The sequence below is a fragment of the Crinia signifera genome, chromosome 2 (assembly GCF_055691185.1).
Source record: "Crinia signifera chromosome 2, ASM5569118v1, whole genome shotgun sequence".
NCBI lineage: Eukaryota > Metazoa > Chordata > Amphibia > Anura > Myobatrachidae > Crinia > Crinia signifera.
Genome location: NC_139218.1, coordinates 400,019,290 through 400,043,527, shown reverse-complemented (window position 1 = coordinate 400,043,527; position 24,238 = coordinate 400,019,290). Strand labels below are relative to the sequence as shown.

The 24,238-nt window shown below is 50.2% G+C and overlaps 1 protein-coding gene across 2 annotated transcripts; it reads left to right on the top strand.

The window, feature by feature from the left end:
- The first annotated feature begins 7 nt into the window (after nt 1-7).
- Nucleotides 8-22,290, top strand: LRRC51 (leucine rich repeat containing 51). Of its 2 annotated transcripts, none has more exons than XM_083170555.1 (5): nt 8-420; nt 18,110-18,199; nt 19,490-19,695; nt 20,056-20,204; nt 21,967-22,290. In XM_083170555.1, exons 1-5 carry the CDS (start codon nt 273-275, stop codon nt 22,100-22,102), a joined length of 729 nt encoding a protein of 242 aa, XP_083026681.1. In that variant the 5' UTR covers nt 8-272; the 3' UTR covers nt 22,103-22,290. The 2 variants fall into 2 exon arrangements, with proteins under 2 accessions (XP_083026681.1, XP_083026682.1); XM_083170556.1 differs by lacking the exon at nt 8-420 and adding an exon at nt 16,093-16,209.
- The last annotated feature ends 1,948 nt before the right edge of the window (nt 22,291-24,238 follow it).

The following is a 24,238-nucleotide window of genomic DNA, read 5'->3' as shown; positions in this document are numbered from 1 at the left end:
GTACGGTCACGCCTTCTCCTGCTCCTAAACAGTACCGCCACGCCCCTATCCCTGCCCCCACTGCATCGCTCCGCCTCGATCCGGTCTCCTCTTTTCACTACCGCCCCCTACTGTCACCACCCCTTGTCTATATCGCCACGCCCCCTTATCATACAGCCGCTACGCTGAGGACTCCACTCCCCCTCCTCCTATTCGTGCTGCAGGACACGCCCAGATGCACAAGGACTCGATCACGTGGGATATCATGGAGCTATACACAGAAGACAGAGGATATGGAGCTATACACAGTGACTGGAGATACACGGACATGGAGCTATACACAGTTACTGGAAACGACATGGAGTAGACACAGACAGAGGACATGGAGTTACACACAGGCACTGGAGAAGATATGGAGCTATACACAAGCACTGGAGAAGGGTAATCTTATTCAGGACCCCCATACAACCTCAGTAGCATTTATTCCTAATTGCACCCCACCGGGACGTCTAGTAATCTGGTGGGACTGCCATGCTATGGAATTCTATCCTCATGTATCCCTCCTATTAGCCCTATAGACCAGGCATGTCCAAACTATGGCCCTCCAGCTGTTTTGAAACTACACATACCAGCATGCTTTGCAATAGTTTTAGCATTCCCTAATAGCAAAACTGTGGCAAGGCATGATGGGATTTGTAGTTTCACAACAAGCTGGAGGGCCACAGATAGGACATGGAGTTACGCACAGGGACTGGAGAAGACATGGAGCTATACATAGGGACTAGAGACTAAAGGACATGGAGCTATACATAGGGACTAGAGACTAAGGACATGGAGCTATACACTGGGACTTTAGAAGGACATGGGGCTATACACAGAGATTAGAGTTTAACTGAACTATATACAGGGACTAGAAAACCCACTCTAAGCAAATGCTTTGAAAGCTAGTTTACTGCCTTGTGATTGCCACTGTGTTGGTACATGCGTGAGAGAGAAAGAGACGTAGTTTTACTCGCTGCCAACAGATGGCAGTGTTTCGGAGACACATAGAGATGATATATAGATGATAGGAGACGATTACATGGAGCTATACCCTGGGACAGGAGAAAAAGACATGGAACTTTGCACAGGGACTATAGAAGGACATGGAGCTATACAAAGACTAGAAAAGAAGGGCATGGAGCTATACACAGGGACTGTAGAAGGACATGGAGCTATACACAGAGACAAGAGGACTCATGGAGCTATACGCAGGGACTGGATATAGAGGATATGGAGCTATAAACAGAGACTAGAATAAGGGGACATTGCCAACTCTCCTGGAACTGTCGGACCTGGCTATATAGAGGATATGGAGCTATACACGGGAACTGGCTATATAGAGGATACGGAGCTATACACAGGAACTGGCTATATAGAAATCATGGAGCTATACACAGGGACTGGCTATATAGAAATCATGGAGCTATACACAGGAACTGGCTATATAGAAATCATGGAGCTATACACAGGAACTGGCTATATAGAAATCATGGAGCTATACACAGGGACTGGATATATATAAATCATGGAGCTATACACAGGTACTGGCTATTGAGGGCATGGAGCTATACACAGGGACTGGCTATTGAGGGCATGGAGCTATACACAGGGACTGGCTATTGAGGGCATGGAGCTATACACAGGGACTGGATATAGTGGACATGGAACTATTCACAGGGACTGGATATAGAGGACATGGAGCTAAACACAGGAACTGGATATAGAGGACATGGAGTTATACACAGGGACTGGATATAGAGGACATGGAGTTATACACAGGGACTGGATATAGAGGACATGGAGCTATACACAGGGACTGGATATAGAGGACATGGAGCTATTCACAGGGACTGGATATAGAGGACATGGAGCTAAACACAGGAACTGGATATAGAGGACATGGAGCTATACACGGACTGGATATAGAGGACATGGAGTTATACACAGGGACTGGATATAGAGGACATGGAGTTATACACAGGGACTGGATATAGAGGACATGGAGCTATACACAGGGACTGGATATAGAGGACATGGAGTTATACACAGGGACTGGATATAGAGGACATGGAGTTATACACAGGGACTGGATATAGAGGACATGGAGTTATACACAGGGACTGGATATATATAAATCATGGAGCTAAACACAGGAACTGGATATAGAGGACATGGAGTTATACACAGGGACTGGATATAGAGGACATGGAGTTATACACAGGGACTGGATATAGAGGACATGGAGCTATACACAGGGACTGGATATAGAGGACATGGAGCTATTCACAGGGACTGGATATAGTGGACATGGAACTATTCACAGGGACTGGATATAGAGGACATGGAGCTAAACACAGGAACTGGATATAGAGGACATGGAGCTATACACGGACTGGATATAGAGGACATGGAGTTATACACAGGGACTGGATATAGAGGACATGGAGTTATACACAGGGACTGGATATAGAGGACATGGAGCTATACACAGGGACTGGATATAGAGGACATGGAGTTATACACAGGGACTGGATATAGAGGACATGGAGTTATACACAGGGACTGGATATAGAGGACATGGAGCTATACACAGGGACTGGATATAGAGGACATGGAGCTATACACAGGGACTAGATATAGAGGACATGGAGCTATTCACAGGGACTGGATATAGGGGACATGGAGCTATACACGGACTGGATATATAGGACATGGAGCTATACACAGGGACTGGATATAGAGGACATGGAGCTATACGCAGAGACTGGATATAGAGGACATGGAGCTATACGCAGAGACTGGATATAGAGGACATGGAGCTATACGCAGGAACTGGATATAGAGGACATGGAGCTATACGCAGGGACTGGATATAGGGGACATGGAGCTATACACAGGGACTGGATATAGAGGACATGGAGCTATACACAGGGACTGGATATAGAGGACATGGAGCTATACACAGGGACTGGATATAGAGGACATGGAGCTATACACAGGGACTGGATATAGAGGACATGAAGCTATACGCAGGAACTGGATATAGAGGACATGGTGCTATACACAGGGACTGGATATAGAGGACATGTAGCTATACACAGGAACTGGATATAGAGGACATGGAGCTATATACAGGAACTGGATATAGAGGACATGGAGCTATACACAGGGACTGGATATAGAGGACATGGAGCTATACGCAGGGACTGGATATAGAGGACATGGAGCTATACACAGGGACTGGATATAGAGGACATGGAGCTATACTCAGGGACTGGATATAAAGGACATGGAGCTATACACAGGGACTGGATATAGAGGACATGGAGCTATACACAGGGACTGGATATAGAGGACATGGAGCTATACACAGGGACTGGATATAGAGGACATGGAGCTATACGCAGGGACTGGATATAGAGGACATGGAGCTATACACAGGGACTGGATATAGAGGACATGGAGCTATACTCAGGGACTGGATATAGAGGACATGGAGCTATACACAGGGACTGGATATAGAGGACATGGAGCTATACACAGGGACTAGATATAGAGGACATGAAGCTATACACAGGGACTGGATATAGAGGACATGGAGCTATACGCAGGGACTGGATATAGAGGACATGGAGCTATACACAGGGACTAGATATTGAGGACATGGAGCTATACACAGGGACTAGATATAGAGGACATGGAGCTATACAAAGGGACTGGATATAGAGGACATGGAGCTATACACAGGGACTGGATATAGAGGACATGGAGCTATACACAGGGACTGGATATAGAGGACATAGGGCTAGATTCAGTAAAACAATAATACATTTTGTGTCTGGAACTCATACTGTAATGCAAGCAAAGCAAATACAGTTATATTGTTTCTGTGCAGGGTATATAGGGCTGATTTTGCATGTAGCTTATAGATGCATACTTGCCCCCTTTTATGAGCTCCTCTCCTGGAGAAGCCTGGTGAGGAGACACTGAACTGCCAATCGGGGGGTGGAGCTGAAGCTGACCTCAACAAGCCCCACCCCCAATGCAGCCAAACGCTATGAATTGAGGCAGTTCGAGGAGGGAGCAAGGCTAAAACTACATCGTCTGCATCATTCTAGCCCAGCCTCCTCTCCGGACTACATTGAAAAATGCCCTGCTTTAATCTCTGGGGTGCAGGATGGCGGCTCCGAGGTAAATGCTGGGTACTTGGCCAGGAGGTAGATCCAATTTTGATCGGTCCATGATGTAGTTTTACTACTTAGTAGTTTGATGCCTTGAAGTGATTGAGTCACGCTGGCCCAGGGGGTCCCACACTGTGGACTTAAACCTGAGGAATGTTAGGGACCCATCTGCTGAGGTCACCTGGTCTGTGGTAGATGCCCATATCTTTAGCCAAAATGATGCTAAGACTAGTGGGTGCACATATATAAACTACAGGTATAGAATCATGGACCCTTAATAATGTGGAGGAGACCCTAGCCGTCTGGATTGATGGAGACATGTATTTACAGTGTCTTATATAGCGCAGCAGATTCCGTTACAGTGTCTTATATAGCGCAGCAGATTCCATTACAGTGTCTTATATAGCGCAGCAGATTCCGTTACAGTGTCTTATATAGCGCAGCAGATTCCGTTACAGTGTCTTATATAGCGCAGCAGATTCCGTTAGTGTCTTATATAGCGCAGCAGATTCCGTTACAGTGTCCTATATAGCGCAGCAGATTCTGTTACATTGTCTTATATAGCGCAACAGATTCCGTTACAGTGTCTTATATAGCGCAGCAGATTCTGTTACAGCGTCTTATATAGCGCAGCAGATTCCGTTACAGTGTCTTATATAGTGCAGCAGATTCCGTTACAGTGTCTTATATAGCGCAACAGATTCCGTTACAGTGTCTCATATAGCGCAGCAGATTCCGTTACAGTGTCTTATATAGCGCAGCAGATTCCGTTACAGTGTCTTATATAGTGCAGCAGATTCAGTTACAGTGTCTTATATAGCGCAGCAGATTCCGTTACAGCATCTTATATAACGCAGATTCCGTTACAGGTTGTTATATAGCGCAGCAGATTCCGTTACAGCATCTTATATAGCGCAGCAGATTCCGGCACAGCGTCTTATATAGCGCAGCAGATTCCGTTAGTGTCTTATATAGCGCAGCAGATTCCGTTACAGCGTCTTATTTAGCGCAGCTGATTCCGTTACAGCATCTTATATAGTGCAGCAGATTCCGTTACAGCGTCTTATATAGCGCAGCAGATTCCGGTACAGCGTCTTATATAGCTCAGGAGATTCCGGTACAGCGTCTTATATAGCGCAGCAGATTCCGGTACAGCGTCTTATATAGCGCAGCAGATTCCGGTACAGCGTCTTATATAGCGCAGCAGATTCCGTTACAGCGTCTTATATAGAGCAGCAGATTCCGCTACAGCGTCTTATATAGCGCAGCAGATTCCGGTACAGCGTCTTATATAGCGCAGCAGATTCCGGTACAGCGTCTTATATAACGCAGCAGATTCCGGTACAGCGTCTTATATAGCGCAGCAGATTCCGTTACAGCGTCTTATATAGCGCAGCAGATTCCGTTACAGCGTCTTATATAGCGCAGCAGATTCCGTTACAGCGTCTTATATAGCGCAGCAGATTCCGTTAGTGTCTTATATAGCGCAGCATATTCCGTTACAGTGTCTTATATAGCGCAGCAGATTCCGTTACAGTGTCTTATATAGCGCAGCAGATTCCGTTACAGTGTCTTATATAGCAGCATATTCCGTTACAGGTTCTTATATAGCGCAGCAGATTCCGTTACAGCATCTTATATAGCGCATCAGATTCCGTTACAGTGTCTTATATAGCGCAGCAGATTCCGTTACAGTGTCTTATATAGCACAGCAGATTCCGTTACAGCGTCTTATATAGCGCAGCAGATTCCGTTACAGTGTCTTATATAGCGCAGCAGCTTCCGGTACAGTGTATTATATAGCGCAGCAGATTCCGTTACAGCGTCTTATATAGCGCAGCAGATTCCGTTACAGCATCTTATATAGAGCAGCAGATTCCGTTACCGTGTCTTATATGGCTCCACCTCACCACCTTCCATCCTTCCTGTCGGGGTCCCTCAGGGTTCCGTCCTTGGCCCCCTACTGTTCTCCCTGTACACCTCCTCTCTGGGTGCACTCATTAACTCCTTTGGCTTCCAATATCACCTCTATGCCGATGACACCCAAATCTATCTCTCCTCTCCTGATCTGTCCCCCACTGTTTTCTCTCAGGTTTCCAACTGCCTCTCTGCCATCTCCACCTCGATGTCGGTGCGATTTCTGAAGCTGAATATGGACAAAACCGAACTTATTATCTTTCCCCCACCCAGAGCCAAACCCCCTACTAATATCTCTATCACTGTTAACAACACCATCATCTCCCCCGTTCCCCAACTCCGCTGCCTGGGTGTCACTCTCGACTCCTCCATCTCCTTTGCACCCCACATCCAAGCCCTGACCCATTCGTGCCGGTTCCAGTTACGCAACATTGCTCACATCAGGCCCTTTCTCTCACAAAGTGCAACTAAGCTGATCATCCACTCACTGGTCATCTCACGGCTTGCCTACTGTAAAGGCCCCCATACACTTATATAGTGCAGCAGATTCAGTTACAGTGTCTTATATAGCGCAACAGATTCCGTTACAGTGTCTTATATAGCGCAGCAGATTCCGTTACAGCGTCTTATATAGTGCAGCAGATTTCGTTACAGTGTCTTATATAGCGCAGCAGATTCCGTTACAGCGTCTTATATAGCGCAGCAGATTCCGTTACAGCGTCTTATATAGCGCAGCAGATTCCGTTACAGCGTCTTATATAGCGCAGCAGATTCCGTTACAGCGTCTTATATAGCACAGCAGATTCCGTTACAGTGTCTTATATAGCAGCATATTCTGTTACAGGTTCTTATATAGCGCAGCAGATTCCGTTACAGTGTCTTATATAGCGCATCAGATTCCGTTACAGCGTCTTATATAGCGCATCAGATTCCGTTACAGTGTCTTATATAGCGCAGCAGATTCCGTTAGTGTCTTATATAGCGCAGCAGATTCCGTTACAGTGTCTTATATAGCGCATCAGATTCCGTTACAGCATCTTATATAGCGCAGCAGATTCCGTTACAGCGTCTTATATAGCGCAGCAGATTCCGTTACAGTGACTTATATAGCGCAGCAGATTCCGTTAGTGTCTTATATAGCGCATCAGATTCCGTTACAGCGTCTTATATAGCGCAGCAGATTCCGTTACAGTGTCTTATATAGCGCAGCAGCTTCCGGTACAGTGTATTATAGAGGACATGGAGCTATACACAGGGACTGGATATAGAGGACATGGAGCTATACACAGGGACTGGATATAGAGGACATGGAGCTATACACAGGGACTGGATATAGAGGACATGGAGCTATACACAGGGACTGGACATAGAGGACATGGAGCTATTCGCAGGGACTGGATATAGAGGACATGGAGCTATACACAGGAACTGGATATAGAGGACATGTAGCTATACACAGGGACTGGATATAGAGGACATGGAGCTATACACAGGAACTGGATATAGAGGACATGGAGCTATACACAGGGACTGGACATAGAGGACATGGAGCTATTCGCAGGGACTGGATATAGAGGACATGGAGCTATACACAGGAACTGGATATAGAGGACATGGAGCTATACACAGGGACTGGACATAGAGGACATGGAGCTATTCGCAGGGACTGGATATAGAGGACATGGAGCTATACACAGGGACTGGATATAGAGGACATGGAGCTATACACAGGGACTGGACATAGAGGACATGGAGCTATTCGCAGGGACTGGATATAGAGGACATAGAGCTATACACAGGAACTGGATATAGAGGACATGGAGCTATACACAGGGACTGGATATAGAGGACATGGAGCTATACACAGGGACTGGATATAGAGGACATGGAGCTATACGCAGGAACTGGATATAGAGGACATGGAGCTATACGCAGGGACTGGATATAGAGGACATGGAGCTATACGCAGGGACTAGATATAGAGGACATGGAGCTATACACAGGGACTGGATATAGAGGACATGGAGCTATATACAGGAACTGGATATAGAGGACATGGAGCTATATACAGGAACTGGATATAGAGGACATGGAGCTATACACAGGGACTGGATATAGAGGACATGGAGCTATACGCAGGGACTGGATATAGAGGACATGGAGCTATACACAGGGACTAGATATAGAGGACATGGAGCTATACTCAGGGACTGGATATAGAGGACATGGAGCTATACACAGGGACTGGATATAGAGGACATGGAGCTATACACAGGGACTGGATATAGAGGACATGGAGCTATACGCAGGAACTAGATATAGAGGACATGGAGCTATACACAGGGACTAGATATAGAGGACATGGAGCTATACACAGGGACTTGATATAGAGGACATGGAGCTATACTCAGGGACTGGATATAGAGGACATGGAGCTATACACAGGGACTGGATATAGAGGACATGGAGCTATACACAGGGACTGGATATAGAGGACACGGAGCTATACACAGGGACTGGATATAGAGGACATAGGGCTATACACAGGAACTGGATATAGAGGACATGGAGCTATACACAGGGACTAGATATAGAGAACATGGGGCTAGATTCAGTAAAACAATAATACATTTTGTGTCTGGAACTCACCATACTGTAATGCAAGCAAAGCAAATACAGTTATATTGTTTCTGTGAAGGGTACACACGGGCTGATTTTGCATGTAGCTTATAGATGCATACTTGCCCCCTTTTATGAGCTCCTCTCCAGGAGAAGCCTGGTGAGGAGACACTGAACTGCCAATCGGGGGGTGGAGCTGAAGCTGACCTCAACAAGCCCCACCCCCAATGCAGCCAAACGCTATGAATTGAGGCAGTTGGAGGAGGGAGCAAGGCTAAAACTACATCGTCTGCATCATTCTAGCCCAGCCTCCTCTCCGGACTACATTGAAAAATGCCCTGCTTTAATCTCTGGGGTGCAGGATGGCGGCTCCGAGGTAAATGCTGGGTACTTGGCCAGGAGGTAGATCCAATTTTGATCGGTCCATGATGTAGTTTTACTACTTAGTAGTTTGATGCCTTGAAGTGATTGAGTCACGCTGGCCCAGGGGGTCCCACACTGTGGACTTAAACCTGAGGAATGTTAGGGACCCATCTGCTGAGGTCACCTGGTCTGTGGTAGATGCCCATATCTTTAGCCAAAATGATGCTAAGACTAGTGGGTGCACATATATAAACTACAGGTATAGAATCATGGACCCTTAATAATGTGGAGGAGACCCTAGCCGTCTGGATTGATGGAGACATGTATTTACAGTGTCTTATATAGCGCAGCAGATTCCGTTACAGTGTCTTATATAGCGCAGCAGATTCCATTACAGTGTCTTATATAGCGCAGCAGATTCCGTTACAGTGTCTTATATAGCGCAGCAGATTCCGTTACAGTGTCTTATATAGCGCAGCAGATTCCGTTAGTGTCTTATATAGCGCAGCAGATTCCGTTACAGTGTCCTATATAGCGCAGCAGATTCCGTTACATTGTCTTATATAGCGCAACAGATTCCGTTACAGTGTCTTATATAGCGCAGCAGATTCTGTTACAGCGTCTTATATAGCGCAGCAGATTCCGTTACAGCGTCTTATATAGCGCAGCAGATTCCGTTACAGTGTCTTATATAGTGCAGCAGATTCCGTTACAGTGTCTTATATAGCGCAACAGATTCCGTTACAGTGTCTCATATAGCGCAGCAGATTCCGTTACAGTGTCTTATATAGCGCAGCAGATTCCGTTACAGTGTCTTATATAGTGCAGCAGATTCAGTTACAGTGTCTTATATAGCGCAGCAGATTCCGTTACAGCATCTTATATAACGCAGATTCCGTTACAGGTTGTTATATAGCGCAGCAGATTCCGTTACAGCATCTTATATAGCGCAGCAGATTCCGGCACAGCGTCTTATATAGCGCAGCAGATTCCGTTAGTGTCTTATATAGCGCAGCAGATTCCGTTACAGCGTCTTATTTAGCGCAGCTGATTCCGTTACAGCATCTTATATAGTGCAGCAGATTCCGTTACAGCGTCTTATATAGCGCAGCAGATTCCGGTACAGCGTCTTATATAGCTCAGCAGATTCCGGTACAGCGTCTTATATAGCGCAGCAGATTCCGGTACAGCGTCTTATATAGCGCAGCAGATTCCGGTACAGCGTCTTATATAGCGCAGCAGATTCCGTTACAGCGTCTTATATAGAGCAGCAGATTCCGTTACAGCGTCTTATATAGAGCAGCAGATTCCGCTACAGCGTCTTATATAGCGCAGCAGATTCCGGTACAGCGTCTTATATAGCGCAGCAGATTCCGGTACAGCGTCTTATATAACGCAGCAGATTCCGGTACAGCGTCTTATATAGCGCAGCAGATTCCGTTACAGCGTCTTATATAGCGCAGCAGATTCCGTTACAGCGTCTTATATAGCGCAGCAGATTCCGTTACAGCGTCTTATATAGCGCAGCAGATTCCGTTAGTGTCTTATATAGCGCAGCATATTCCGTTACAGTGTCTTATATAGCGCAGCAGATTCCGTTACAGTGTCTTATATAGCGCAGCAGATTCCGTTACAGTGTCTTATATAGCAGCATATTCCGTTACAGGTTCTTATATAGCGCAGCAGATTCCGTTACAGCATCTTATATAGCGCATCAGATTCCGTTACAGTGTCTTATATAGCGCAGCAGATTCCGTTACAGTGTCTTATATAGCACAGCAGATTCCGTTACAGCGTCTTATATAGCGCAGCAGATTCCGTTACAGTGTCTTATATAGCGCAGCAGCTTCCGGTACAGTGTATTATATAGCGCAGCAGATTCCGTTACAGCGTCTTATATAGCGCAGCAGATTCCGTTACAGCATCTTATATAGAGCAGCAGATTCCGTTACCGTGTCTTATATGGCTCCACCTCACCACCTTCCATCCTTCCTGTCGGGGTCCCTCAGGGTTCCGTCCTTGGCCCCCTACTGTTCTCCCTGTACACCTCCTCTCTGGGTGCACTCATTAACTCCTTTGGCTTCCAATATCACCTCTATGCCGATGACACCCAAATCTATCTCTCCTCTCCTGATCTGTCCCCCACTGTTTTCTCTCAGGTTTCCAACTGCCTCTCTGCCATCTCCACCTGGATGTCTGAGCGATTTCTGAAGCTGAATATGGACAAAACCGAACTTATTATCTTTCCCCCACCCAGAGCCAAACCCCCTACTAATATCTCTATCACTGTTAACAACACCATCATCTCCCCCGTTCCCCAACTCCGCTGCCTGGGTGTCACTCTCGACTCCTCCATCTCCTTTGCACCCCACATCCAAGCCCTGACCCATTCGTGCCGGTTCCAGTTACGCAACATTGCTCGCATCAGGCCCTTTCTCTCACAGAGTGCAACTAAGCTGATCATCCACTCACTGGTCATCTCACGGCTTGCCTACTGTAAAGGCCCCCATACACTTATATAGTGCAGCAGATTCAGTTACAGTGTCTTATATAGCGCAACAGATTCCGTTACAGTGTCTTATATAGCGCAGCAGATTCCGTTACAGCGTCTTATATAGTGCAGCAGATTTCGTTACAGTGTCTTATATAGCGCAGCAGATTCCGTTACAGCGTCTTATATATCGCAGCAGATTCCGATACAGCGTCTTATATAGCGCAGCAGACTCCGTTACAGCGTCTTATATAGCGCAGCAGATTCCGTTACAGCGTCTTATATAGCACAGCAGATTCCGTTACAGTGTCTTATATAGCAGCATATTCTGTTACAGGTTCTTATATAGCGCAGCAGATTCCGTTACAGCGTCTTATATAGCGCATCAGATTCCGTTACAGTGTCTTATATAGCGCAGCAGATTCCGTTAGTGTCTTATATAGCGCAGCAGATTCCGTTACAGTGTCTTATATAGCGCAGCAGCTTCCGGTACAGTGTATTATATAGCACAGCAGATTCCGTTACAGCGTCTTATATAGCGCAGCAGATTCCGTTACAGCCAGAGGCAGAACTCTGGGAGGCAATGGAGTCATCTGCCGCCGGGCTCCTGCTCTCAAGGGGGCACCTCTCCTCCCCTGCAATTTTAAATCCATTAATTGAAGGCCATTAATATCACTTCTGGAGTTCTGAAATATGTGTTCTATCTCTCTCTCTCTCTCTCTCTTTCTCTCTAGATATAGTTATACGGTACTTATGTAGTATCTGGGCTGCCGATTTCTAAATCGGGTACATCGCATCGCATGCGACCATCGGATGCGATGCGATGCGATGACCCGATTTTTCCATAGGAATCAATGTTAAAATGGACTGAGTCCATTTTAACATGGAATTCAATGGGAAAAAGGGGTCCTTTTCTTACCCCTACTATCCAAGTGGGCATGGAGTTGGATATAAACCTGTGGCGAGCGTAGCGAGCCACCGAGCCCGAAGCGTGGCGAGCGTAGCGAGCCCCGCGAGGGGACACAGAATACCGTCCCCTCGCGGGGCTCGCTTCGCTCGCCACGCTTCGGGCTCGGTGGCTCGCTACGCTCGCCACAGGTTTATATCCAACTCCATGCCCACTTGGATAGTAGGGGTATGAAAAGGACCCCTTTTTCCCATTGAATTCCATGTTAAAATGGACTCAGTCCATTTTAACATTGATTCCTATGGAAAAATCGGGTCATCGCATCCGATGGTCGCATGCGATGCGATGCGATATCGCATCGCATCGCATCTGATTGTATGCCTTAACTTAAGGCATACAATCAAAAAATCGGCAGCCCAGATACTACATAAGTACCAGTTATACTGTATTACTGTATACATACTGTATATATGCCTGTTATATTTCATAACAGACAATACAGTATAAACTTTATATAAGGTTTTGTGTGTGCATGGGGGGGGGGGCGCAATACACATCTTGCCTCCGGGCAACTGGGACGAACTTACGCCACTGGTTACAGCGTCTTATATAGCGCAGCAGATTCCGTTACAGCATCTTATATAGAGCAGCAGATTCCGTTACCGTGTCTTATATGGCTCCACCTCACCACCTTCCATCCTTCCTGTCGGGGTCCCTCAGGGTTCCGTCCTTGCCCCCCTTCTGTTCTCTCTGTACACCTCCTCTCTGGGTGCACTCATTAACTCCTTTGGCTTCCAATATCACCTCTATGCAGATGACACCCAAATCTACCTCTCCTCTCCTGATCTGTCCCCCACTGTTTTCTCTCAGGTTTCCAACTGCCTCTCTGCCATCTCCACCTCGATGTCTGAGCAATTTCTGAAGCTGAATATGGACAAAACCGAACTTATTATCTTTCCCCCACCCAGAGCCACACCCTCTACTAATATCTCTATCACTGTTAACAACACCATCATCTCCCCCGTTCCCCAACTCAGCTGCCTGGGTGTCACTCTCGACTCCTCCATCTCCTTTGCACCCCACATCCAAGCCCTGACCCATTCTTGCCGGTTCCAGTTACGCAACATTGCTCACATCAGGCCCTTTCTCTCACAGAGTGCAACTAAGCTGATCATCCACTCACTGGTCATCTCACGGCTTGCCTACTGTAAAGGCCCCCATACACTATGCGATTTTGGGACGATTTCATCCGATTTCGGCACTTTGTGCCGATAATCGGGTGAAATCGGCCCAAAATCGTAGGTGTGTGATATCTGATCCGATGCGCGGTCCCGTGCGCATCGGACCGGATCAGGGAGGTCAGACGGTCTGTACATACGATCACGTCCGACCTCCCTGTATGCATATGCCTGCCACCTGACAGGCATATGCATGCAGACACTGGGGGAGCAGTGGGGCGGGCAGCGGGTCCCTGAGCGCCGGCGAGTGCTGCTGACTGACCTGGCCGGGCAGTGTACTTACACATAGCAGCAGCGGGGACAGGCAGCGCAGTGGCGGCTATTATATTTTTAAAATACTTGTCAAATGACCGGCCGCTCTCTGATTGGCTGAGAGCTCTCCGGCCAATCAGAGAGCGGCCAGTCATTTGACAAGCATTTTAAAAATCTAATAGCCGCCACTACGCGTCCCGTCCCCACTGCTGCTATGTGTAAGTACACTGCCCGGCCAGGTCAGCAGCGCTCACCGCACCCGCCGCCCATCACCGCTGCCCGCCTCCACCACCGCCGCCGCTGTCCACCCCCACTACTGCCGCTGCCTGCCCCCACTACTCCTCACCGCCCTGCAGCTCCCCGGGTTTTTTTTATATGGGATAAATCCGCCGCAGGCAGGCAGTGGGGGAGCGGGGATATGTCAGTGGGCAGAGAGGAGGCAGGCAGCGGGGGAGCCGGGGTATATGTCAGAGGGCAGAGAGGAGGCAGGCAGCGGGGGAGCCGGGGTATATGTCAGAGAGCAGAGAGGAGGCAGGCAGCGGGGGACCCGGGGTATATGTCAGGGGGCAGCGAGGAGGCAGGCAGCGGGGAGCCGGGGTATATGTCAGGGGGCAGCGAGGAGGCAGGCAGCGGGGGAGCCGGGGTATATGTCAGAGGGCAGAGAGGAGGCAGGCAGCGGGGGAGCCGGGGTATATGTCAGAGGGCAGAGAGGAGGCAGGCAGCGGGGGAGCCGGGGTATATGTCAGAGGGCAGAGAGGAGGCAGGCAGCGGGGGAGCCGGGGTATATGTCAGAGAGCAGAGAGGAGGCAGGCAGCGGGGGACCCGGGGTATATGTCAGGGGGCAGCGAGGAGGCAGGCAGCGGGGAGCCGGGGTATATGTCAGGGGGCAGCGAGGAGGCAGGCAGCGGGGGAGCCGGGGTATATGTCAGAGGGCAGAGAGGAGGCAGGCAGCGGGGGAGCCGGGGTATATGTCAGAGGGCAGAGAGGAGGCAGGCAGCGGGGGAGCCGGGGTATATGTCAGGGGGCAGAGAGGAGGCAGGCTGCGGGGTATATGTCAGGGGGCAGAGAGGAGGCAGGCAGCGGGGGAGCCGGGGTATATGTCAGAGGGCAGAGAGGAGGCAGGCAGCGGGGGAGCCGGGGTATATGTCGGGGGGCAGAGAGGAGGCAGGCAGCGGGGGAGCCGGGGTATATGTCAGGGGGCAGAGAGGAGGCAGGCAGCGGGGGAGCGGGGATATGTCAGGGGGGCAGAGGGGAGGCAGGCAGCGGGGGAGCGGGGTATATGTCGGGGGGCAGAGAGGAGACAGGCAGCGGGGGAGCCGGGGTATATGTCAGGGGGCAGAGAGGAGGCAGGCAGCGGGGGAGCGGGGATATGTCAGGGGGCAGAGGGGAGGCAGGCAGCGGGGGAGCGGGGTATATGTCGGGGGGCAGAGAGGAGGCAGGCAGCGGGGGAGCCGGGGTATATGTCAGGGGGCAGAGAGGAGGCAGGCAGCGGGGGAGCGGGGATATGTCAGGGGGCAGAGGGGAGGCAGGCAGCGGGGGAGCGGGGTATATGTCGGGGGGCAGAGAGGAGGCAGGCAGCGGGGGAGCGGGGATATGTCAGGGGGGCAGAGGGGAGGCAGGCAGCGGGGGAGCGGGGTATATGTCGGGGGGCAGAGAGGAGACAGGCAGCGGGGGAGCCGGGGTATATGTCGGGGGGCAGAGAGGAGGCAGGCAGCGGGGGAGCCGGGGTATATGTCAGGGGGCAGAGAGGAGGCAGGCAGCGGGGGAGCCGGGGTATATGTCAGGGGGCAGAGAGGAGGCAGGCAGCGGGGGAGCCGGGGTATATGTCAGGGGGCAGAGAGGAGGCAGGCAGCGGGGGAGCCGGGGTATATGTCAGGGGGCAGAGAGGAGGCAGGCAGCGGGGGAGCCGGGGTATATGTCAGGGGGCAAAGAGGAGGCAGGCAGCGGGGGAGCCGGGGTATATGTCAGGGGGCAGAGGGGAGGCAGGCAGCGGGGGAGCCGGGGTATATGTCAGGGGGCAGAGAGGAGGCAGGCAGCGGGGGAGCCGGGGTATATGTCAGGGGGCAAAGAGGAGGCAGGCAGCGGGGTATATGTCAGGGGGCAGAGGGGAGGCAGCGGGGGAGCCGGAGTATGTCAGGTGGCGGATATGGATGACGTCACTTCCGCCTGCGCCGTTTGTCTGGTTACCATAGAGATGGAGTCCTTGCCCAACATAGAAAAGTAAGTGTGTGCGCTTTATATACTTTGCGTGGTGTAATACAGAGGTATATAGGGCTTGGTCCTGTGCATGGTGGTGTAATACAGAGGTATATAGGGCTTGGTCCTGTGCGTGGTGTAATACAGAGGTATATAGGTGTGTTCTGTGTGTGTGTGTGTGTGTGTGTGTGTGTGTGTGTGTGTGTGTGTGTGTGTGTAATACAGAGGTATATAGGTGTGTGTGGTGTAATACAGAGGTATATAGGGCGGGGTCCTGTGTGTGTGGTGTAATACAGAGGTATATAGGGGTGTGTCTTGTGCGTGGTATAATACAGAGGTATATAGGGGTGTGTCCTGTGCGTGGTGTAATACAGAGGTATATAGGGGGTGTGTCCTGTGCGTGGTGTAATACAGAGGTATATAGGGGTGTGTCCTGTGCCTGGTGTAATACAGAGGTATATAGGGGTGTTTCCTGTGCGTGCTGTAATACAGAGGTATATAGGGGTGTGTCCTGTGCCTGGTGTAATACAGAGGTATATAGGTGTGTGTGGTGTAATACAGAGGTATATAGGGATGTGTCCTGTGCCTGGTGTAATACAGAGGTATATAGGGGTGTTTCCTGTGCGTGCTGTAATACAGTGGTATATAGGGGTGTGTCCTGTGCGTGCTGTAATACAGAGGTATATAGGGGTGTGTCCTGTGCATGACTGTGTAATACTGAGGTATATAGGGGTGTTTCCTGTGAATGACTGTGTAATACAGAGGTATATAGGGGTGTGTCTTGTGCGTGCTGTAATACAGAGGTATATAGGGGTGTGTCCTGTGCGTGCTGTAATACAGAGGTATATAGGGGTGTTTCCTGTGCATGACTGTGTAATACAGAGGTATATAGGGGTGTGTCCTGTGCATGGTGTAATACAGAGGTATATAGGGATGTGTCCTGTGCATGGTGTAATACAGAGGTATATAGGGGGTGTGTCCTGTGCGTGGTGTAATACAGAGGTATATAGGGGTGTGTCCTGTGCCTGGTGTAATACAGAGGTATATAGGGGTGTTTCCTGTGCGTGCTGTAATACAGAGGTATATAGGGGTGTGTCCTGTGCCTGGTGTAATACAGAGGTATATTGGGGTGTGTCCTGTGCCTGGTGTAATACAGAGGTATATAGGGATGTGTCCTGTGCCTGGTGTAATACAGAGGTATATAGGGGTGTTTCCTGTGCGTGCTGTAATACAGTGGTATATAGGGGTGTGTCCTGTGCGTGCTGTAATACAGAGGTATATAGGGGTGTGTCCTGTGCATGACTGTGTAATACTGAGGTATATAGGGGTGTTTCCTGTGAATGACTGTGTAATACAGAGGTATATAGGGGTGTGTCTTGTGCGTGCTGTAATACAGAGGTATATAGGGGTGTGTCCTGTGCGTGCTGTAATACAGAGGTATATAGGGGTGTTTCCTGTGCATGACTGTGTAATACAGAGGTATATAGGGGTGTGTCCTGTGCATGGTGTAATACAGAGGTATATAGGGATGTGTCCTGTGCATGGTGTAATACAGAGGTATATAGGGATGTGTCCAGTGCATGACTGTGTAATAAAGAGGTATATAGGGGTGTGTCTTGTGCGGGGTGTAATACAGAGGTATATATGGGTGTGTCCTGTGCGTGCTGTAATACAGAGGTACATAGGGGTGTGTCCTGTGCATGGTGTAATACAGAGGTATATAGGGGTGTGTCCTGTGCATGGTGTAATACAGAGGTATATAGGGGTGTGTCCTGTGCATGGTGTAATACAGAGGTATATAGCAGGGCTTGGTGCTGTGCGTGGTGTAATATAGAGGTATAATACAGAGGCATTACACCACTCACAGATACATTATTCTCTACATGTCATGTGTTTGATGTCTGGAATCTCATCTCTCTCTCAGGTTATCCCAAGATGAGTAAGCACCCCGACATTAACGCCCAGCTGGGGCCCCCTGTGGACCTGGCATTCAAATGCATCAATTCCATGGAAGGTAATGGATGTATTCTGGCAATGTGTCTGTGTTCCCCCATGCTGCACCCGTGTGTGTGTGTGTGTGTGTGTGTGTGTGCGCGCGTGTGGGGGCACCTGTAACAAAGCAGCACAGACCGGTGGTGGGATGTATGGAGAGCGTTGCCCGGGGATTCTCCTGAGACAGGAAATGTAGCACACGCAGTAGATCAGCTGCATATATGTGACTACAAGTAACGTGTGCGCTGGTTATGGCGTGTATAACAGCTATGTGTACGTGTACATGCCAGTGACGTGTGCATGGGGAAGAGGGTGATAATGTGTGGTCATGTGATTGTGCCGGAGTATTACGGACCCCCACTGCAGGCTGTTGCTATGGGACACATACAGATGAGCCAGTAAATAATCCCAACAGGGGTCAGGTACAGATGGAGCTGGCATCATTCAGTGGGGTCTGGGGGCCGGATCGCCAACCGCCAGCTACCGGAAGGGGACGAGCACACACATGAGATGCTTGCGCGTCCCCACCGTTGTCCACCTGTCCCTACCGCCTCCCCGCAACCCCCCCTAACTCTGCCCGTCTCCCTGAAGCGATCCCCTCCACCGCCACCCAAAAACTGGGACGCACGTGTGTGTGTGAGTCGGATGGAGCGCCTCTCCACCGCCGATCTCCAGCAGGGGCATTCTGGCGAACCCTGGCGCTGGCTGAGAGGCCCTCCATCTGTAAGTATAATTACCATGCCCTCCTCCTGCAGCCTAATCTTAACCCTCCCCCCCCCCCCCCCCGCAGCCTAACCCTCCCTCTTTCGCCGGCAGCCTAACCCTAAATCCCCCCATAGTGCCTAACCCCCCCCCCATCCCTTCCTGGCCTAACCCTGATAAGCCGGGATGCTGAACATGACGGCATGCATACGTTCGGTATCCCAGCTGTCGGGATTACGGAGCCGGTCCCCCCGGTGGTAGTCTGCATGCCGGCGTCGGTATTGTACTTAGCGCTGTCATGTTAGACCGCGTTCTTATGTGGGCCAGCCAACAAGATCCTCTGGCTGCCAATAGTATCTCCACGATAAAGCAGCTTGGAGAGTGATAAAACGGAGAGTGATAAATTAGCAGCCAATCCGCTCCTGTCATTTTTCATACCCAGCCTGTAGCATGTCAGCTCGAATCTGATTGGTGGGTAGAAGCTTGGATACATCCTCCCCAGTGTCACTAAACATTAGATGAACCCTATACTGGCACATACGACCCCGGTCTGGCTGGGACCGGTGATGTGTCCTCAGCCGATGATGACGTTCTCTGCCGTCCCTCCCAGATGTCCTGCAGGAAGATCCCCGCGTGGGACCCAAACCCTTAAAGCGCTGTGAGAAGGGGAAGCTGCTGAGCCGGGCGCTGCGACTGAACAATAACACCCTGACGGACCTCCACGGCTTCAGCGAGGTGGTGGACAAGCTGATCAGTGACCCCACGCATCTCTGCTGGATAGACCTGTCCTTCAATGACCTTCCCAACGTAGACCCCGTGAGTCAGACCATGCCACAGTGTTTATTTAGTGGGACCCCTCTACTGTCCAATAGGGTGATTCAGGTGATATCTCACTGGCGGCTTCTCATTGGCCGATGAAATGAGAGTGATTTATGGCATCATTTCTGCGAGAATAGTTTGTCGATGATAAATCAGTACATTATAGTGTTGTCAGGGTAAGCCGGCATTTATTGGGTAACGGGACAACACTGAGACTTTTACACTTTGGGCATCTTGGCTCCACCCACAACATGGCTGCCTCCACTACGTATAGGCAAATGGACTCACTTTAGCAGACTTATCTTATCACCATGGTAACTGACCTGTGCTGATGAAATTTGGGTTCTTGCTGGGCAGGTGCTGACTACGTACCGTCACCTCTCCGTACTCAACCTCCATGGTAACAGCATCGGTCACCTGGACGAGGTGGATAAACTGGCGGCGCTGCCCAACCTCAAGAGCCTCACCCTGCATGGCAACCCCATTGAGTCGGAGAAGGGGTACAGGTGAGCGCCTCATATTCCTGCATGCATGTGGTGATAGTCTCCCATCAGTTATACTTACTCACAGTAGTGACATCATCATATGTCATCATCTATAATCTAACTGTCATTTCCGTGTGCATTGTCCCATGACCTTAGATGTGTATCGGGAGCACATAGCAGACATGTATGTTGTGGTCACGGCCCGCTGCTCTCGCTATAGTGTACATGTATGTTGTGTTCACGGTCCGCTGCTCTCGCTGTAGTGTACATGTATGATGTGGTCACGGCCCGCTGCGCTCGCTATAGTGTACATGTATGTTGTGGTCACGGCCCGCTGCTCTCGCTATAGTGTACATGTATGTTGTGTTCACGGTCCGCTGCTCTCGCTATAGTGTACATGTATGTTGTGGTCACGGTCCGCTGCTGTAGTGTACATGTATGTTGTGGTCACGGTCCGCTGCTCTCGCTGTAGTGTACATGTATGTTGTGGTCACGGTCCGCTGCTCTCGCTGTAGTGTACATGTATGTTGTGTTCACGGTCCGCTGCTCTCGCTATAGTGTACATGTATGTTGTGGTCACGGTCCGCTGCTCTCGCTATAGTGTACATGTATGTTGTGGTCACGGTCCGCTGCTCTCGCTGTAGTGTACATGTATGTTGTGTTCACGGTCCGCTGCTCTCGCTATAGTGTACATGTATGTTGTGGTCACGGTCCGCTGCTCTCGCTGTAGTGTACATGTATGTTGTGGTCACGGTCCACTGCTCTCACTATAGTGTACATGTATGATGTGGTCACAGTCCGCTGCTCTCGCTGTAGTGTACATGTATGTTGTGGTCACGGGCCGCTGCTCTCGCTATAGTGTACATGTATGTTGTGGTCACGGCCTGCTGCTCTCGCTGTAGTGTACATATATGTTGTGTTCACGGTCCGCTGCTCTCGCTATAGTGTACATGTATGTTGTGGTCACGGTCCGCTGCTTTTGCTGTAGTGTACATGTATGTTGTGGTCACGGTCCGCTGCTCTCGCTGTAGTGTCCATGTATGTTGTGGTCACGGCCCGCTGCTCTTGCTGTAGTGTACATGTATGATGTGGTCACGGTCCGCTGCTCTCGCTATAGTGTACATGTATGTTGTGGTCACGGTCCGCTGCTCTCGCTATAGTGTACATGTATGTTGTGGTCACGGCCCGCTGCTCTCGCTGTAGTGTACATGTATGATGTGGTCACGGTCCGCTGCTCTCGCTGTAGTGTACATGTATGTTGTGGTCACGGCCCGCTGCTCTCGCTGTAGTGTACATGTATGTTGTGGTCACGGCCCGCTGCTCTCGCTATAGTGTACATGTATGTTGTGGTCACGGCCCGCTGCTCTCGCTATAGTGTACATGTATGTTGTGGTCACGGCCCGCTGCTCTCGCTGTAGTGTACATGTATGTTGTGGTCACGGTCCGCTGCTCTCGCTATAGTGTACATGTATGTTGTGGTCACGGCCCGCTGCTCTCGCTATAGTGTACATGTATGTTGTGGTCACGGCCCGCTGCTCTCGCTATAGTGTACATGTATGTTGTGGTCACGGCCCGCTGCTCTCGCTGTAGTGTACATGTATGTTGTGGTCACGGTCCGCTGCTCTCGCTATAGTGTACATGTATGTTGTGGTCACGGCCCGCTGCTCTCGCTGTAGTGTACATGTATGTTGTGGTCACGGTCCGCTGCTCTCGCTATAGTGTACATGTATGTTGTACCCGGTGTAAGCGGCAGTGCCTTGTTATACCTCCTGTATCGCCATAGGTCCTACATCCTGTCCGTCCTGACGCAGCTCAAGTCTCTGGATTTCAGCGCCGTCACCAAGCAGGACAGAGTTAACGCCGAGGTGTGGAAACGGATGAACGTGAAGCCGAAACGCGTCAGCTCTAAGAAAGAATGAGGCCCAGAGATCTTCCTGCAGTCACATGACGCTCAGAGTCCCAGCGATTGGATGTGTCAGGAGGGCTTATTCACTGCCCTATGGCATCACTGACATTTTACCATTAAATACGGCCTTAGTGATGGGAGGCCGGAAACTGTCCTATAGTGGGGAGTATTCAATAATAAATGAACTTCTATTTATAGTAATCCATGTATAGGTAATATTATCTTCTCATTTCTCAGCTCTGGGCCCCATCGCAGCTGCACCCCCTGCACCTATGGTAGCTACACCCCTGTATATAACACATGTAACTGTGACAGGGAAGGTGGCCCCTCTCATCTCTGGGCCCCATAGCAGCTACACCCCTGCACCTATGGTAGCTACACCCCTGTATATAACACATGTATCTGTGACAGGGAAGGTGGCCTCTCTCAGCTCTGGGCCCCATAGCAGCTGCACCCCCTGCACCTATGGTAGTTACACCCTGTATATAACACATGTAACTGTGACAGGGAAGGTGGCCCCTCTCAGCTCTGGGCCCCATAGCAGCTACACCCCTGCACCTATGGTAGCTACACCCCTGTATATAACACATGTAACTGACAGGGAAGGTGGCCCCTCTCAGCTCTGGGCCCCATAGCAGCTGCACCCCCTGCACCTATGGTAGCTACACCCCTGTATATAACACATGTAACTGTGACAGGGAAGGTGGCCCCTCTCAGCTCTGGGCCCCATAGTAGCTGCATCCCCTGCACCTATGGTAGTTACACCCTGTATATAACACATGTAACTGTGACAGGGAAGGCGGCCCCTCTCAGCTCTGGGCCCCATAGCAGCTGCACCTATGGTAGCTACACCCTGTATATAACACATGTAACTGTGACAGGGAAGGTGGCCCCTCTCAGCTCTGGGCTCCATAGCAGCTGCACCCCCTGCACCTATGGTAGCTACACCCCTGTATATAACACATGTAACTGTGACAGGGAAGGTGGCCCCTCTCAGCTATGGGCCCCATAGCAGCTGCACTCCCTGCACCTATGGTAGCTACACCCCTGTATATAACACATGTAACTGTGACAGGGAAGGTGGCCCCTCTCAGCTCTGGCCCCATAACAGCTGCACTCCCTGCACCTATGGTAGCTTTACCCCTGTATATAACAAATGTAACTGTGACAGGGAAGGTGGCCCCTCTCAGCTCAGGCCCCATAGCAGCTGCACCCCCTGCACCTATGGTAGCTACACCCCTGTATATAACACATGTAACTGTGACAGGGAAGGTGGCCCCTCTCAGCTCTGGCCCCATAGCAGCTGCACTCCCTGCACCTATGGTAGCTACACCCTGTATATAACTCATGTAACTGTGACAGGGAAGGTGGCCCCTCTCAGCTCTGACCCCATAGCACCTGCACTCCCTGCACCTATGGTAGCTACACCCCTGTATATAACACATGTAACTGTGACATGGAAGGTGGCCCCTCTCAGCTCTGGGCCCCATAGTAGCTGCATCCCCTGCACCTATGGTAGTTACACCCTGTATATAACACATGTAACTGTGACAGGGAAGGCGGCCCCTCTCAGCTCTGGGCCCCATAGCAGCTGCACCTATGGTAGCTACACCCTGTATATAACACATGTAACTGTGACAGGGAAGGTGGCCCCTCTCAGCTATGGGCCCCATAGCAGCTGCACTCCCTGCACCTATGGTAGCTACACCCCTGTATATAACACATGTAACTGTGACAGGGAAGGTGGCCCCTCTCAGCTCTGGCCCCATAGCAGCTGCACTCCCTGCACCTATGGTAGCTACACCCCTGTATATAACACATGTAACTGTGACAGGGAAGGTGGCCCCTTTCAGCTCTGGGCCCCATAGCAGCTGCACCCCCTGCATCTATGGTAGCTACACCCCTGTATATAACACATGTAACTGTGACAGGGAAGGTGGCCCCTCTCAGCTCTGGGCCCCATAGCAGCTGCACCCCCTGCACCTATGGTAACTACACAACTATATATAACACATGTAACTGTGACAGGGAAGGTGGCCCCTCTCAGCTCTGGCCCCATAACAGCTGCACCCCCTGCACCTATGGTAGTTACACCCCTGTATATAACACATGTAACTGTGGCAGGGAAGGTGGCCCCTCTCAGCTCTGG